Genomic DNA, 19,346 nt, shown 5'->3' with positions numbered 1-19,346 from the left:
AAAAAGTGAGAGACCTGAAATCCTGGGCTGTGCCAGCAGGTTTGCTAGTCGGTGGGGACCAAAGCAAACTGAAGCTTACCAAACTGGTAACTCTTTTGCAACATCTCAATCTTTTCTTATACTCTCTCGTACTCTTGGTACCTGCTAAACTCACTACTGACAGAGGAATAATTCACTAAAATGCATTTCGAAAATCCCTGCTTTGAATCCTTTAAGCATTGTAATTCTCAATTATATAGCCCAGACTGCACTCTGAAGTGATAATTAGGCATTAAATGCTAACAGGATTATTATGGAGATTTCTCCTGACAGCCATTTAACACCTAATTAGGTGTTAAGGCCATAAATTTAGGTTTCTCGGCAACATTTAGGGCCTTAATAAATTTTTTTTAAAGTTTGATATTACCAGCTTGTCTTCACAACTGTGTCACCAGAGTCATGTAGTCAAGCTGCCTTAAAGGAGACAGCAGTAGCATGTTGTATGCCATGATGCTCTAAGGATGAGTGAGCATCCTTCTGAGTGAACAAAAAATTAAGTTTTTTTTCCAATTTTATGTAGTTTAATAAAACACTTAATCTCTTTCCCCAGTCTTTGCCCGTTTAAGGGAGACATATAATCATGGCTCAGAGGAAAACCCATTCTCTGCCTTATGCCAGATATAGACTTACTACAATTTTTCTTAAGTGGACCTTTTTTTAAAATAAATTCTTTAAAGGACTAACTGCTACTGACCTTGTTGTAATAGAATATTTTTCACTGGTTTTTTTGGAGTTAAGTTTCAAGGCTCAGTACAGAAATCATTGGAAACAGTTGGAAGGAATAAGATTCTCAAATGCAGAGACCATTCCTTACTGACCACTAGTTTTCTAGTTTGTGAAACTTGAAAGAATTTTTTGTCATGATAGAACCCTCCCAGTTGGTTGATTCGATGTAGTGCATAAACAATGATGCTTTTTTCGCCATCATCTGTGAACACTTGGAAGACATTAAGGAACCACCAAGAAACCACATAGCTCTAGTTGAAAATTGCTCTTGGTCACAGCCTGCAGGGCAACAACATTACAAAGCATGACAGAGAACAACTATACAGAGCAAGACTTGAATACAGTTCAGAGTAGGCTTGTCAGGAGAGGTAGTGATCTCCAGTATTTAACCAGGAGCTCATTTCTCTGTAGTGTTTAATTTGCGCTACCAATGCTAAAGGCAGAATCAAGACAAAAAGTGTGTTTCTAGCATGTGAACAGTAATAATCAGGTACTCTCTAGTGTTTGGATTAGATGATCCCACATTTCCAACATGTGACAACTGACCTACTCATAGTGTGTGGAGAAATCTCCATCTTCTCTGAAAATAACTTCATTAAAAACCCTCAAAAAAACATATGAGATGGACTAAAACTAATACAGAGTTGTTTTTCTCAACTGGGAAGCAGATCAAAGTTTGCTGTCTCTTAAAAGGTACAGACAAGGAGTACTAAGCATTAACTCAAACATTTTTTTTTACCTTTTTTCCTTTAAATCATTGTACCAGAAAAATTCAGCTAGATATGGTGACATATCAAAAATTACTGGTAGGGAAAGTGAATATTATCAGTGATGCTTGAACTTTTCTTGACTTCTGTCAAGAGGTGGGGTAAGGAAAAGAAAGTGCTCCTGGGAATTTTAAAATGAGCTCATTTTGTTCTGCTGTTAAGATACAAGGGGAAACTGTTACCTCTGACTTTGAATTCCAGCAAATGATAGCACTTCATTGATTATGAGTGGAAAGAAGTACTCTGTTTATAAAGAAAATGGAAATCTTTGCTTACATGGACAGAGGTGTAGAGAAATTTGGCTTAGAAAATGATAGGACTTTGTGTTTTGCTTAGATCAATCTTTTATCTGAGCATGCAAAAATGAGTATTCATAAAAATTATTTTTGTAGGCTTTTTGAAATCTTGTCTTTTTTATTAGATAGTAATATATTACTAATTTTTAATTCGGGGTAGAATCCTAAAGAAATGAAGGACATTCAGGGAGATGGCAAAGTTAATGACCTGGATGAAGACTGTGCTGCTTTTCTGTCGTGAAGACACAGGAGAAGCCATTTGAGAATCATGCAGATAGGGAGCAGAAGCACAGCTAGCCATGGCTGGATGTAATGAACTGTTACTAGTGAATATATGAAACAACAGTTGGTGTATTTCGAAGAGGCAGTGAATGGCTTGAAATCTCTTTGTATGAGGACTTTGGACAATGTAGGTTTACAAAAATAATTATTTTGGTACTCAGAAGAAGGGGCTGTATTCACTCTATATTTGACAGGGTGGAGGGTGTGCTGTTTCTTTTTAATGGGTAACTTGTGATTTCTCTGCCTTGCTCCCTCTGTTCTTTTTACTGTTTTTTTTTTTTTCGTTTTCTTTGTGCAAAGAAGAGAAGAAATCTATCTCTGTTTAAGCTTGAGACTTTACAGCCTTGTTTTCTTTCCTTCAACAGAGAACATACAGAGCTATGTATGACTACAGTGCCCAAGATGAAGATGAAGTTTCCTTCAGGGATGGTGATTATATCATTAATGTGCAACCGATCGATGATGGCTGGATGTATGGTACTGTTCAGAGAACTGGGAAAACAGGAATGCTTCCAGCAAATTATATTGAGTTCGTTAACTAATTTTTGTCTCTAGTCCTTTGAGCTTTATTATGATTTACTCTAACCTTTTAGAAAAAAATCAGAAGAATCTTTTAAGCGCACATGTTCATGACTATCACTGCTGTAACAGTCTGCATTCTCACTCAGAATCCAATTTGAGAGTCCTTTAAACTAAAGATAAATAATCAACAAGAAGCTCAGAGCTTTGAAAACAGCATTGCTTATAATAGTGCTCCCTCAAAATGAAAAACATATCTGGAAGCCTGGTGCTGCCAGTCCTATAAAGATTTCAGTCAGTTAGCTGTAAAGGGGAAATATCTTTTCCCTACACCTCAAAGATATTGTTTCTGTTTATAATAACAACCATAAAATCAATTCACTTCTTATGGCACTCTGAAGTCACAGGAGTTTGAACACATCTTCAAATTATTAGGGAGGTGTTTAATTTTTGAGCAGTTAGCATCCTAATAAAAATAAAAACGTTGAGTAGATAATTCAGTCATTTGAAATAATGGCAAGTAATATGCTAGTGAAAAAAAACCCTCAACACCCACAAATAAAACACTCTACTGCCCTGCAGCCTTACAATAAGCAGGTCTATTCTGACAGCAAAAATTTCCTGAGTCTTGCATACTCACATTTATTCCCGGATTACCCATTTTCTCTTATTTCGAACATGACCTCTTCTATCAGCTTTGCTTGCATCCCAGTCCATCAGTTAGATCCATATCTGGAATCATGGTTCTTCAGTATCTTTTCCACAGAAAATTCCTTGCAAAGACTATCTAGAATATAAAACCTGTCAACTCTTCTGTGTCCTTCTGGTAATACTTAGCATTTAAATAGAAACTTCCATTAGGGCAACGTACAACCAATACTTCATGTTAGTTCTTTTACCTTCACCTGTACTGCTGTAAATAAATATCCTGTGTGAGGCCCCCGCGCTGTGCAGTCACACAAAGCCTGCAGTCATGTCCCTCCTCCTTACCACAGGTAGCTCGCTTAATGGCTGCTTTGCTGATGAGCTAATGTACCTACCCTGCTGCAGAAATACTTGCACCTCCGCTGAGGAGTAGAGGATAGCTCTGGTTATTGTAGTGCGTTTCAGCTCAGTGGCCTATTGCTTCAGTTTCCTCAAGAAATCTTGGTGATCCAACAGTGGGTTGTACGCTTGCCGAATGATTAATGAGGGAGAAATACTATGTTTTCTTTTACTGATTTAATCTTTCTCATAACTGACACTGAAAGGAAAACTAACCAAACAGAAGTCCGACATACTGTATGCCATCATGCTTCAGTTTAGCCATCTGTAGAAAACAGTAACAATATTTTGCTGACAAACCTTCACATATGCTATTTGGTGTCCGTTAACTTATGATCAGGACTGAGAGATCCAGGTCTGACTGTGAGGCTGGGGAGAGGTGACATAATGGATCTTTAAGAGGGACTGTGTCAGCAGGCTTGGGTCACAGGGAAGTTGCTTTTGCTTTGACTGGGTGCCAGGAGGATGCCATGTTCCCTCCCAGGGAGAAACTTTGGGAGGAAGGACAAAGGAGTTAAACTTTCACGTGGGAGCTTACTCATGTGGATGCATACATGTCTAAGGAAGAAAATGTTTTTGCTGATAGTATCATTTGTGGTGTTCAGCCGTGTGCTGGAGAAGTTAATTTTGAAGTAGCTCTCAGAATGTTGAAGCTGCACTGGCTTTCTTCCATTTCTGAAATTTTGAAAGTAGAATTAAATATAGAGTTTAAAGGCAATTTTATATTTCTCATTTCACAAAAGTAAGCGAGCAAGCCTGCAATAGCTATTTAGAGAATAAAGAAGGCAGGCGGTATGGATTTATTGTGTCAACTGAAAGTTGTCAGTGCCAATACTTCCTAGTTCTGTTTTTGCACACAATTAGGAATTGGAAAGCTTATGCAATTATTTTTAGGTGATGCTAACACAGGGCTAATACCAGATGCCAAACAGTGTGGAATGACTGTATTAAAAAAAATAAATTAAAAAATGCCCGTGACTGTGGAATTGCCTGTGCTTTCTTGTCAGCTGTGTAATTTCAAGGCTAAAGCTGACCGGGGGCGTCTACCTTCAAGAATTGTGGTTTAAAACTAGGGATGCAATACTGCAAATATGCAGTCTGTATGGGTGACACTGCTGTCATTTGAAATTCTTAAAAGTTTTGTGTGTAGAGCTGCTGCTGTGACACACCCTTATGAATCACTGGTGACTTCCACATGAAATTAGCAAGCTTTGCAAGTCAAATGGCTTTCTCAAAAGGGTGATGTGGTAACCTGAGCTAGAAGCTCTGAGACAAGCAGTCTGTTTCTGTGTTGGTTTTCATCACCAGCCATCAACAGCAAGGAGAAGAATCTCATCTTACAATGGCTGGCACATTTTCTGAGGATGCTTGATGCAGAATTGGCTATCACTTGCTGCTGTACTGCTCTATTAGCTGTGTAATGCTGACAACAATAAGGACAACTTGTCAGTTTGTTAACCAGATATGAACAAAAAGAAATATAGGGAATAGATACATTGCATCAAGTTGCAATTTTTAGTGACTTATAAAAAAGAAAGTCTCCGCCTATAAATATACTAGCATTCTCCTTAAATGAGGAGATGGCTTGCAGCGTTGAGCACTGTATGCGTAGGGAACAGTAAATCAGAAAATGAACGTTCGATGACATTAGAGGACTCTGTTATGCTAAACAATGGAAATAAAATTTCCTTTATTAATTTTGAATATTCATCAGCCTGGCAAAACAGCTAAAGCAATTTGCAAAATAAAAATGTCAGGAAAACAAAACAACATGTGAATTGTATTTCTCTTGAGAATGGTATGTCAGCAGAATTACTAAGAACTGTTTTAAGCTACTCATTCATGTAGTCAGGTTTTTATGTTGTATATGCTTAGTAATCCGTGTTCATATGGAACAGTTCCTGCTTTTTGATGTAAACCAAACTTTAATGTCATTATGCAGTTTTGTTCTAGCAGTGCTATCAAAGGCCCAAAATTATCAGAGTGCAATTATAAAAATGATGTTTTTTTAAGATCTAAAATTTGTAAGATAGGGAGAGTAAGTCAGCAACTAAATTGTGCCAGCTCAGGTTTTACAAGGTGTACACTGGAGCCTGTTACATGCAGTGGGATATAGGTGTGAACAGATGTTATATGCTATCTTGTCACCTTTGAAGTGTAAATTCCTTTTAAACGCAGCATGTTCCCCTCACTGTACTTTTTTTATGCAGACAGCATTTTTCTGGGGAAAGGAAAAGACTTTTAAGGAGCTGAATTTCACAAGATACTCCAAAATTCAGGTTGGAAGTTCACACATTCCCATTTTAAGCATTTTAGAAATAAAGAAGATACAATGTGCTGTAATTCTTGCTAACACAAGTATAAATGTAGAAAACAACATAGAGCATATTCATACATATATACAAGAACAAATGGGTGCCTTGCTTTTCATTACTCTTTCTTGCCTGGCTAATTTTCATTTTCTAAACAAAGCTACTTACAGATATCACAGTTGTAATTTTTCATTATGGAACATTAGCATTTAATCTTGATGAAACAGGGTTTTCTTGATTACATTTGGCATACCATAAACCACTTCAGCAGATTGGGATTTGACAAAGGATCACATCCCATGGATTATATTTTTGACAAATGTGTCCCAAGTGTTCCTCGGGGATATGGAAGGTCTCTAATACTTAGGAAAGGTAATAATTCTAGTTTTTATAGTGCAGCGACTGCATGTCATCTTGTACAATGAAAAGGAAATGACAAATACAGAAGTCTGTGGCAGAAAGTGGTACAGGGTATAAAATGTTAGATTTTAATTATGTTGATTAATACTCCATTTAAAATACAGAATACGCTTTAGTAAATGTTTAAATAGTATACTGAAACAGACAAAAGATGCTGTTGAAGTTCTCCAAACTGATATGCTGGCAAATACAAAGTACTGGTGAGCTGTAGAAGAATAAAACATTTTGCAATGCTTTTAGTGATTTTCTCCAGCTTTATGCCATAGGAACCTCATCTCTCCTTTTGAAAGAAAACCTGAAAGCTATATTTCCTAAACTGCCTGCACTACAACAGTATATTCAAAGGAATTTCATATGCTTCTTGTGTCTGATAAATAGAATTTGCATATTGTACTTAAGTTGTAATCCAGTTGTTGTTGACATTTGTTTAATTATTATTATTTTAGGGGGGAAAATAAGCTATACTGTAGCATTACAATCGTGTATTTAATATTACTATTAGAAATTGCTAGACCATTGGAAGACAGCAATGACTGTATTGACATTGATTAGCATGATGTGGAAACCCTCTCAGCTGTTGGTTTTTGCAGTGTGATATAAAAAGCAAAAATGAACCGCTGTGCAGTTTGGCTTATGTTTGCTTTAAAGTGTGTAAAGTTTTAGTTATTTTGCAAAACTGTACTGTATTTGGGAGTATACAGTTATGAAGGTAACAATTGTTTTTCAAAGGACAGATATACTTACTCTTGGATCATATGATGTATCATCTTAATTTGGCTTTTGTTATGCAGAAAGTTAACACCAGCTATTAAAATATATTTTAGTAGAAATGCTTTAATTCCTGTTTTTTCCTCTACACTGTGAATATTTAAGCCTTGGTGGACTAGAGCAACATCATGCTGCCCAAAGTACTAACCTATGCAAACTAGTTCACATTTTAGTTGATGTCACAGTGGATGTAACATAACAGTTTATTTTGCATAACATTGAACGTCATTCAAATAAAATATTAAACTCAGCACTATGTATGTATTATATTCATAAACAATACTCTGCAAAGCTACCATACCCATTAATATAAGCGATCAAAGATATATATTGTTTTAACTAAGGAAGCTTTGAGTTTTCAAACATAATTAGAATAGTTAGCACTATTATTCTTCAAGCTTGATCTCAAAATATAGTTTCCCAAACCACCATTTTATTTCAGAAGTGCCTTCTCCTTGGAGGGTTAATTTTCTTTTTCTGTCTATATTTGTAATCTTCAATAGAACAGTGAGTTACATTCCATGTCCCTTGGTTTGTTTAAGTAAGCAAAGGTAGCAAGTGAAGGAGGTCTGCTTATATGACTAATACCAGTTTCCTGGTTTTTGAATGGGCATTTGGTTAGGTGTGCTCTCAGTGAAATGCTAATGAAAACAAATCAGATTACTGGCCTCTTTAAGACAATTTTATATACAAATGTGGTTCTTGGGTTATCTTTATTCACTTACACAAGTAAACTATTCCCACAACATTTTAAGAAGGTTTAAGTTAAAATCCAGAAGTATTTTGGAACTGCTCTGCCTGAAGAAGTTTATTATACTTAGGAACATGTTTTATTTGAGTATTGAGTGTGCAGGCCAATGGACTGCATTAGGATCTTTTGATTTTTATCAAGTGTTAGTTTGAAGAAGGCTGTTAACAATGAGTGAGGACAGATGGCAGCTACAAATGGAGCTGGTTAGTTCATTGTAGGTAAGTGATGTACAGTTGCTACCATACTAATTTTCTCCTTAAGAAATACATGTTAGCATTTCCTGTGAAGTTTAATTAGTTACAGAGCTCTGATTCCATGATCTCTGGTGATTTTATATATTGAAATGCTGCCAGTATAGCAAAATCCCATCTTTATATATATTGTAGCAAACAGGAGTTTTCAATAAGAAAAAGATTTAAGAGCTGCCAAAATAGACCTCAAGCACTCAGAATGTGTTTTATTTGCAAACCCCTCCATAATCTGCTAGAGCAGCTGGAGTACTTGATTTTTTTATTTCTATCCTAAATATATAATTCAGGTGAAGTTTCTCCTCCTGAGAACCGCTGATATGAAGTTGGTAGGAGTCATGTGTTCGGCATTTGAAGGCTTATGTCCTTGTTCATTAGCAGTGTCAAATCTAATAAATGGCTGAAGTGAAGAGGGCTTTCCTGTCTTTATTGACCCCACAGAGTATCATCATCAAAAGGATCTATGTACTCGCACTTGGAAGAACCTCCATACTGTATATTGGATGGGTTGAGACTTTCTAACTATCACTGCTTCTAGGGTGCCCTCATTTCTGCTCTGTCACAGAACTGGGCTTTTCATTTTCTCTGTTGTGTTAATTAGCAAGAGTAAGATAATTTTACATAGAGTTTTCTGTACTGAAGGAATGGTTGCCCAATGCACTGGCTGTGACAAGTACTGCCTGCTCTCCTTCCTTCCACTCAAATCCACTGCCCGTGTTTCCAGTCCTGTCCTGCAGGGTACCATCCTCTTCTTTCCATGAAGCTACCCGTGGGACACACTGAAGTGGTATCACCAAATGATCCGGATTTGTTTTTTATTTCCAAATGATTCTTTTTGTCAACATTCTTTTGGTGATTCAGTTTATTGCACAACCTCAAAAGCAATAGCATCAGCATAAGGAAAGCATGATATGGGTGGGAAGGCACGGCTGAAGTGAAAAGCCACAGATTTCTTACTCCGGTTTTGCTGCAGAGGTTAGTACAAGTCAACCATGTGTCTGAGAGTGCGAATTGAACAACTAACCTGTAAGCTGAACAATACTTTGTAGATGTGCTTGACCTATATCTGTGCATATGTAGTGCTGTAGTGTCAGAGGTGACTGAGGGGTAGTGTGCAGATACCTAGTCCAGCTTTTGAGCAATTATTCTGAATCCCAACAGCATGCCATCCACTGGCATATGGCATTTGTAAGGGCAAATTTATACTTCCAGAAAATTAGACTTCAGATAGTACAGAGGGAATGAATTCTTGTGCCCTGCAGGAAGGAAATCCCAGTGTACAGTCAGAAGATTGAGCTCCATGGCACCACAGCAAGTTCCTGACTCTGAACTGTGTAAATACCAGGGTGAGATGATGTGACACAGAGCTGATAGGCCTCACAAATTTGATATTGCGTGATGTGCTATGTGCTGGGCACGTGTTTAACACTGTCAGCAGAAACTGGCGAATCATAATTATGCATTGTGTCCTAAACAGAGTCTGAGCAGTCCTTGATTTTATATATTTTAAGGTTGATTTCTTTCTTACCTGCCTGCTGTTTATAATCAAGATATGGAGAGGCCCGGTCTCATGTAGAAGACTACCGGCTTGTGGCTTTGACCATCTGTGACTACAAAGAGACATCCTCCAGGTATTAACATTTGGCTCTTAAAACATTGCTTGGCATATAGATATCCATTTTCAATGACTTCACAAACAGCTTGTAGCTTTTGTGATTGTTCTTCGATTGAAGGCATAATTTTTCTGTGTTTTTCCTCCTCCTCCATCTTTCTTCTCTTGACATGCTTACAGCCTCTGGGAGTGTGTTTCTTTGGACAGCAGCTTTTCCAGGACCCAAAGGAGGTATTTTTAAGAGGTTTCTGAAGGCACTGAGAAGAATTTGAATTGCTTGAAAACTGTTAGTGTTATCTCTGTATTAAACTCTCCCTCCCCCAGCAGTTCTACACTGGCTTCACTGTATATCTTGGCCCTTTTGCCTCCTCTTCTTTCAGCCAGGCTGTGACATTTTTGACAGTGAACCCAACGGGCTTGAGACATCTCCAGTCAGGCCTCTCTGGCCTCTATAGTTCCTGCATTCAGGATTGGAACTTTAGCATGCCTCACCTACCTGTTCTCCTGTCAAGACCTTTGAGCAGAAGTCAAAGAATATGGACACGTGCCCATTTACATGTCTGTGGCTCAGCTATGAACAATTATCTGTGAAAAGTCCTCTTAACTGTGCTTTCACTGTCCTCAGGGTGCTTCTGAGCTCAGCTGCTGGTTTCAGAGAAGAGGGAGATCAGATTTTTCACTGTCTCGTCAATACCCAAATCAGTTCTTGTTCATTCTCTTCTTCAGAAGGTTAGCATCTCCATTATGGTATCCTCGAATTTGAGCTGAACTCTTGGTTCAGGAGTCATTCTGTCTCCATCAGTGTTAGAGTGAAGATCTTGTGCCGTGTAGATGTAGTGTGTTGCTCACTGTGGAAGCTGTGTTGATAGGCTTTAGCCTGCTTACTGGAACTTTTCAGTTCTTAGCATGCTTATTCTGAGTTCATGAGATAGGGTCTCTGTGAGACACAATTACCTGTATCAAAATCCAGCCTTTCTATACATAAATATGTCATTATAAAATAAAAAACATTTTCCTGACTTATATTTTCTTTGTTTCTAAGATGTTATTGACAACTTCTGATTTCATAGGAAGCATACATGTAAAATAAATTAGATGAATTAGGCGCTAAGGGACTGTTTAGGCAGACTTCGATGACTGCAGATATTATACAGTGTGGATATCTGAAGTTAGGTGGGATAAATGGCGTATCAGGTCTTGCTAGGAAGTGGTTCAGCTGAGAACTTGAGTTCATATATTTGAGTGACCCAGCTATTCAGGAGGCTGTTGTTTTCATTTCTACTCCAGCTGTTCAAAGCAAATACAAGAATTGGATGAGAATTATTTATAATCAACTAACTAGGTGTGCAGATGAATTCCTCCATCAGCGTGGAAGCGGAGAAAGTGGATCAGATAGTTTTGGCAAACCATGTGCAAGGTAGAGCAAACAAGCAGGCTGAGTGTTGAGCTAGGCATTTGGGTTGACATTCAGCGTGCACACACTTTCAACCTTTATCTTTCCTCCTTCTAACTTTTTAAAAAAAATAATGGAAGGGCTCTGCTCCTTGTAGTGTGACTTAGCATGCTGTTAGACAAATTAATGGAAGAATAGATTCAAGGGCAGGTGTAAGGTCTTAAGACAACATTTTACAGTTACGCTTTCAAATCTTAAAGTTAGTTAAACTTTTACTTTGGTCTTTTTGCATTTTCTTTTGGCCCTCAAAACCCAATGAAATTACCGTGCTCTACTTTCAACATTGTGTTCCCTGTGGCAGTTACCTTTGTGACAAGGGACAAAGATCACAAACGTTGGAGTACTTCAGATAACTTTATCTCCCTGCAATTTCTTATTGCTATGCTAAATAACACCTGTGAAATACCTCCATTCCATGGCTCTTTACTCCACCCTCAAGCAACATATCAAAACAAGTAACATATTCACTGTTCAGATGCCATTGGCCATGATGCTGTGTTGCACAGCTGTGATAATTAAGGAAGGGAGGACACATGATACAATGACAACAGGTACGATCTTGACAGAGTACAAGCACCTAGTGAAGACTCCTGTGAGAGCTTTCTCAGCTCATCACTCCTTTGAAAATAGTAGCCATTACTATGGTACCAGTGCTCTGTGAGATCAGTAAAGTTGTAACTTTGCAACTGGGTTTATTTTCTGGATGCTATCAAGTAAACACAGCTGCAACTGCTTTTGGACATACTGAGTTTAGATATTTTGACTAGTTGCTGCTTATGTTTTTGTTGGTGTTCTAGTGCTTTGTTTTTCTGCTTCTCATGGTATGATGGCCAAGCAGGAAGAATACATCACATCTGCTCATTTTAGGGCCTTCTGCCAGTCTGGAGATGTATGTTTTCTTATTTTGAGCCTTTTTTCTTTTTCCTAGTGCTGCCGAACTGGTTCTCAAAGATCAAGGATATGTGCAGGAATGTACTCGCCCCCCTACAAGAAGGCCAGAACTGTGATCTGAGCTGGTACAAAATGACTCAAAACGAGGGCATATTCACTGGTCACAATCAAACTAATTTGTCCCCTAAGATGAACACATGATCTAAGAAGCACACACAGTCCTGTGCCCCTAAAAAATTTTCCTCCTCTAAATACTGCTGGTCTAGTGACTATGTATTTTAGGGCTATGTGAATCCTGTCTGAGGAACAGACTTTTTTTTTTTTTTTTTTTTTTTTTTTTGGTAAAATTACAACAGGCTTTTCATGTCTTACTGCAACATGCTTTAACCCTGATGACCATAAGGAACCTACAACTGGATCAGAACTTCACAGCTTAGTAAGGTAGGTGGAACAAGCTTACCTAGTCTCTGCATTAGTTTACTTTAAAAAGCTTTTTCTTATTTGAATTCTGTACAGATATGCAGTGTTTGAATTCTAATTTTTTCCTCATTTGAATTCTGTACAAATATGCAGTGAAGTTCTGTACAGGACTGAACAGTTTTATCTAGTTTTGGGAAGCCAACATTGGGAAACCATGGATCGTATCAGGGTAACTGAACCTTGTTTCTTAGTCCAGACTCAAGTTTCTTAATCTGCTGTATTTCTTCTCTGTATCATGCTATGTGTTCAGCTGAGGCAAAAACAAGAATTGAAGGGGCAGATTTTATAATATATTAAGGCTCAGAACCAAGAAGATGAAAGGCAAGCTGTATTTTCGAATTGCATCTGAAATCGTCAACATTGGTAACAGACTGATGTTGGAAATTTCACTCAACATTTTAACACTAGTGTGCTTCAAGAAATCACTTATCATCTTTCAATGACTTAACTATATAAATAGTGAAATGTTCACTGAATTAGGGATCACAAAATTTTTGTTTACCCTTAAACCAAGTATCTAACAACTAGACTAGAGCTATGTTTCTGTAGTCTAAGGAATGTTTAATTAGGCTGTATGAAATGGGACATCATCAGTGAAATGGGTATCAGTTCTGAATTCTCCATGGTTTGGCAGTTAGTTATTTTTGGACAAGATACTTAGTCAAAACCTTTTCAATGGTGAGAAGAACAAATCCTGGATAAGGATTTAAGTTACTGGATTAAAAGGGAGCTAACTATGTCTGCTAGTCATGCTCTGAAAGACCATCTGTTAATTTTTTATAATAGAGCTGAGATACACCCTCAGCAAAGTGTTCAGGGCTGTGAGATTGTGAGTAGGGATGAATGACTGCCTGTGCCATTCCAGGTGAGGTGCTTCAGCTTGGAGATATTTAAGACTTGGTGCTGGTCTCTGCATTTCCTACCTGCTATCAAGAAACTGTGAAGGGGTGATATATAGTACATAGCTCTGACTCAGTATGTCCTGTGTGGCCAAACACGTCAAGGGTAATTTTTAAATTGTGTTGTGTGGAATGGGTGGGAAAATGCGCATTTTGGCCTTCAACAGACAGGAAATCCCCGAGCAGAAATGGGCCACCTGGAAAAAGTGGAGGCCAAATTCTATCTTTCTGTCCCAGCTTTGTTAAGGGTGTGGGTGCGCCTCACCAACCTCTGAGGAAGTGAGAGATTTTGCCCCCGATGAGCTGGTGGTGCTGCACCTCTGCTGGTGGCAGCAGGTCCTGAGCGCAGACCTTCTTGGAGCAAGTCACTCCAAGCAGGTGGCCTTGTGGGCACCTTCCTCAAAACCTGCAGCTCGGCCCTGCTATTCAGCATTGGCTCAGTGCCAGCGGATTTCTGAGCCCTCATTTTTATTTTTTATTTCTTTTCTTTTCTGTAAGTTTCATACTTTGTTGCATATTTTTATCTCCGGCAGCAGAGCAGTAGCTGCGGCAGGAGGGACGCGGATGTGTTAGCTGGAGTTGGGAGTGCAGCTATGGAGGTGGTGCAGCCAGTGTGCCAGGAGGGGATACAGACCTGGGGAAGGCAGGAGAGGAGCTGCAGAGCTGGGGGTACCCCTCTGGGCTGTGACAGACCAAGTCACCCGGGAACGGAGCCTCACCACTCACTCCAGCTCGTGAAGGGAGCTCAGGAAAGGGTGGTGGAAGTTCAAGCACCATTTCTCCTAAGCGGATCTGTGAGCACTTGTGATTAATATTTTTCATAGTCTCCAGGCCAACTACAAAACCTGGAGGAACAGAAGGAGCATTCCTGGAGTAAAATTTGATTATTTTCCTTTAAATCAAATTACCCTTGAAAGCACTTAGTGCCTCCCTTAGCCTGCTGTTTTCCAAGCGTGGTAGGTTTTACCATGAAAACCAGCCTTCATAGCTGTTTTTTTTTCTTTCTTTCTTGTTGAAGTGCAGAGCAAACTTCCTCTTGTTTCTTCTTTTATTTGGGCATTTTCCTGCTGTGACAGGAGCAAAGGTCTCTTCACCTGATGCAGTGTTCAGATGTTCAGAAACTGCCACTGGCCACAGTCATTTGCAGTAATCCTGATACATGTACCACTGATCGCTGTGTACCTCTCTGCATTTTTCTAAACCTCTCTGCATTTATAGAAAAATATGTCCAGGAGCTGAGATGGAGGTATACAACAATATCTCTTTTCTTCTTTTCTGTTGTACACTGACAGGGAAGCTGAGGAGCAAAATAACCAGATGTGAGATTTTAAACACAGCCTTACAGGACTGGGTGAACCATTCATAGTTCATTAGCCCCCTTAGCAATAAAAAAGGCAGTCAAGTAAAACTGGCACAAGGGGGCAGATGCACACCATTGAAACGTCTATAGTTTAGGATTGAGATTGTGTTTATGAATGATCAGAATTAGCTGCAGGACATAGTCTGGTAACTGTCATGCTATATGCATAAATGGCTATGTTAATTGTGTTTTAAGTAAAATTGTACTGTATATTTAATTAGAATTTCTACATAAAATCAAAAGGGTTTAGTAATACAAATTGATTACAAAAAATGATTTCCAGTGCAAATCAATATCAAAGATAACTAAGGAATAGAAATATGTTTAATTAATATTTTTTACTGGATCAGACAAGCTGAGCCATTTAACTATCGTAATTCAACACTTAAAATATAAAAATATTGGCACCGTATTGTTGTGGTGCTTAAAAATGTCCTAGTACTTGAAAATGCATATGTGCTCCCTGAACAGCGATAATTACTTAGAAATCTGTGCTGGTGCCTATGGTGGTGTCTTAGGAGTTCGTAGAGTTTAATGTGTGTAACAAAATGCTGTATATGACTGCAAGAAAACCAGCGCAGGAGGCATAGTCAAGGAGAAGCTGCAGTAAGAGATGCTGCAGCAGCAGAGGTTTTATTGTACTATTAAGACCAATCAATCTGCTCTAGAGACAACTACGAATGCAGTGACAGGATTTTTCTCCCCAAACCTCTCCTTGTTGTGATGTACACTGCATCTTTATTACCTGATCTATTCCACATTTCAACCAAAGCAAATTAGTATTTTTGATACTTTTTTTTTTCATATTAAAAGACAAAACTCAAGTGCTAAAGATAAAAGTAGTGATTTTATTTCATGTGAGTCCATTAAAAATGAACTTTTATTGCTGGCTGAACTTAACGTAGCACTTTGTTGCTCAAACAATGTCAACTTCAAAATCATCTCCTATTTAGATTCATCTGAAATTTTTAAATATGCAAGACATGGAGATGAAGCTTTGTATGAACAGGGGTATTTCATGAGAACTTCTCTGTGGCCAAGTTGAAATTAGTGGAATCGATACAAGAGAATAAGAACCTACTCACACATGTATACAGGGTGAGTCTGAAATTCGCTGTTAATTTGGGAGACTTTATCTTGGAAGGAAAAGGCACTCATAACTGTTTAAAAACCCACTGTTTTATTAGTATAATACCATTGTGCCAGCAGGTGATTAACACTTGCCTTGAAGCGGTGGGGGCTCTATTCAGCTGAAGGCAATGAAGAGGTGAGTAGATGGTGCTTCCCAGCTGCCTTTTATGTTTCCAAGCACATTCCTCAGCCTCACTTGGGTTGTTCCAGGTCAAAAATGAGGATGTTCCTTTTCAGACCATTGATCTCTCTCACGTCATCCATGACTGACGTTCCCTAAATACATGATTTTTTCATTTTACCTACTGACCTGTATTACTGACATGATAAAGCAGTTCCTTTGCCTTTTCTTTATATAGATGCTTTCTACATAAGTGTAGCTTTAATCTCTTCCACAGTTGCCAAATGTAGTATTTTCTTAAGAATTTCTTCATGTGCCAGTTACAAATAATTACAAATAATTTTAGTTCTCTTCTGAAATTCCTCCATTTTCTCTTTGTTTCTCTCATTGCCTAAAATGAGTGCAAGGATTGCGAAACCTTCACAGAAGCACAGAAAGAAGGACAACTTCTCCCTTTCTCTAAGAAGTGATGCCAATTATGTAGGGTGTAGCTGAGGTCCATGATTGTGACGGAGAGAAGACCCTGGGCAGCATCTCCAGCATCAGACACCGCTAGGACTTGGCTTCTGCTCCTCTTGGGCCTTTGTAGGGAATCTGCTGCTCTTATAGCTCCACTTGTTTCTCCTATTTATTAGCTCTACAAAATTACATCTCCTTTACTGCTTTCTTCCACCTTGGGTGCATGCGCCTGGGTCTTCTGTGGCTTTTCCCTGCACTTGGGTATCCTGGTCTTGGAGATCCATTTGATGTGCTCCAAACTAGAACTGCATACCATGGCAACGTAAAAAAAATAATTAAAAAAAAAATAATAAAAGAAATGATGGTCAGAGCATTCAGGCCATGATCGAGGTCTAGATGTGGCTTCACCTCTCTGAGTAGAACCAGAGACTGGCTCCAGCCCCTGGGAATGGGCCTCTGGAAGGCTATGCATTGCAGGGCCTCTGTATGGTGCCGTACAGGCTCCTCTCCTTCATCTGAGAGTGTAATAAAGTGGCTGCGAAGTGGTTAGTTGCTATGATTGCCCTTTTCCAAGCCTTGAATGTAGATGCTATGGTTACTTTTAAGGAATCTGCACGCCTTGAACTTTCAACAGTAAGTGCTTGTGTTTCATTACATTACCTAGTTATGTCCCTAGCTCCTTAGCCTGAATATTACTGGGATGCATTTTTTAACATTTTTCTATGCATTCTCTTTCCCAGTCATGATAATTACCTAATTCTACATAGTTTCACTAGTAAGAATTCCAAAGTTGCTTTCAGCTTGCATTTCTGTTATGTTTTTTTTTATTATTATTATTTTTACAGGCAAATTTACTTATTAATTCTGACTATAGAGTTGGTGGATTCCTCCACTGTGTTTTGTGAATGTAATAAAGAGCAGAGCAGAAGATATGAGAGCTTTAGTTTCATTCCAGATTTTTAATTTTGTTTATAGTTAGGTCATTGCCAAGGTGTTACAGAGACACTTTGATTAAAATAAAAAAAATACATTGCTGAAAGCAGGAAGACTAGGTAATAAAATAAAGCTATTTAGCATGTCATAATCTTTTAAATTCCAGTTACCTGCTGTAAACCTGGGGTAAAAGTGGTTTCTTTGCAACATGATCCAGTCCCACAGGAAACATGCTAACATTATAAAAGTAATTTTAAACTTTGTACATTATTTTTACAATATGATCAAGACCATTTTCAACTGCATGGATGAAGACTTAATTTTATGGTCTGTGAAGAGGAAACTTCTGTCATTGAAACAATTCCCTTACTTCATCTTTCAACCCTAGTTGTTCTTTCCCAGATTTTAGTTGTTGGTGTTTATTAACCTACATTTGGCCCGACAGCTAGTTTTAGCCAATCCATTCCTGTAGGTTGATCATCTTTGTCCTGGCATATTGTACAAGTTGTTTCTGACCTCAGCCCTCTGAAAACATGGAAAGCATTTCCTAATAATTTTAGTGGAAGATCTGTGATAAACATTACTGTATTTACTGAGTGTTTGTAAAGCACCAAATTATGTTCAGCTAATGACTGATGCTGAAGTTAACACATTTCACAGCTGGACATTAGCTAATGAACACAAGCTGGTCTAAATGTGGTAGCTGTTTATCTTCTCAAGAAAAAAACCCAAGATTTATCCCAGAAAGTCTGGGTGAAGGTTTTAAACCAGACAGTTTTACAGTCATGTTGTCATTCCTTCAAATTAAGACTATTTCTGCGCTGCCTGTCCATGCCGTAGGAACTGTGAATGGTGACTCAGTAAAGAACCACCTTCTGTGGCTGGTTTATTCAAAGGTCCTGACACAGAGTGCTGTAGAGCAATACTCTGCCATGCATAAAATCAAGTCATTAAAATGCTCTTAAAGTACATTTTAGAACAGGAGGAGTACTATTCCCTGTGTCCTGACCCAATTCATGTTTACGTCATTATTTTCTGTTTTCACAACACTAATTATTTTCTATTTTCACAATAATTTATTGTTTTCAGTGGAGAGAACACTGATTTTGGTGGTGTACAATTTAAGTATACTAGGTAGGATCCAGCCTGCTGCACTGACCCCTTTCTCTGGTACAGAGTTGGGCTGTTGCGTTCCTTATTACACTAGAATTGCTGCTGCTTCCCAAGATGACTTGTTTGTATATTTTGTAAGCCACAAGCAATTCATAGAGAATTTTTTATGACTTTTGCTTAAACAGTTATCTGTGGTGGTACCATGACTTAGAAGTCGTGCTATAAGAAACTTACATATGCAATGACTAGAAAATGTCTGGATGAAACAATACTGATTTTTCCAGTGAAAACTTAGATGTTTTTTTCCTGAAGATTTTAGTGACTATTCCTCCTGTTTGTATATCTGTGCTTTGAAAAGCTCTTCCTGAGCAAGCCGACAGGTGATCTGCTCAGTCAGCCCCAGCTTTAAACTCAGAGAAGTGACAGATGGAAGAAGGGAAACAGGACAACAGAACATGTATGTGTCTTACACAGTTGAGAGGTACTTGTGATGGTTTTTTCCATTTTTGCCAGATCTTCAAACATCACCTGTCAAATAATTCAGAGGATTTCATTCTGTAAGCCTTGTTGACTCCATGCCGCATAATTCAATGAGGATGTGACAGGTATTTTGAAGTTGCACCACAAAGCTTGCGGTTCACCTCTTACTTCCCTGGCTGAAAACATCACCGTTGCCAAACAACTATCAGAGATGATAAACAATTTTCAGGCCCAGAACAGAA

General features: G+C 38.4%; 1 protein-coding gene across 2 annotated transcripts in view; it reads left to right on the top strand.

Annotated features, from left to right (window-relative positions):
• The window catches only part of NEBL (nebulette), a 269,698-nt gene extending 262,272 nt beyond the window's left edge, over positions 1-7,426 (top strand). For both annotated transcript variants that reach the window (XM_056336349.1, XM_056336350.1), the window contains one exon: positions 2,476-7,426. In XM_056336349.1, the coding sequence (XP_056192324.1) occupies positions 2,476-2,652 (177 nt within the window). In that variant the 3' untranslated portion in view covers positions 2,653-7,426. The remainder of the gene's footprint in view (positions 1-2,475) is intronic.
• The last annotated feature ends 11,920 nt before the right edge of the window (positions 7,427-19,346 follow it).

Source organism: Falco biarmicus, chromosome 4 (assembly GCF_023638135.1).
Source record: "Falco biarmicus isolate bFalBia1 chromosome 4, bFalBia1.pri, whole genome shotgun sequence".
Taxonomy (NCBI): domain Eukaryota; kingdom Metazoa; phylum Chordata; class Aves; order Falconiformes; family Falconidae; genus Falco; species Falco biarmicus.
The sequence above is the reverse complement of the archived record's forward strand: the minus strand, read 5'-3'. Positions and strand labels throughout refer to the sequence as shown.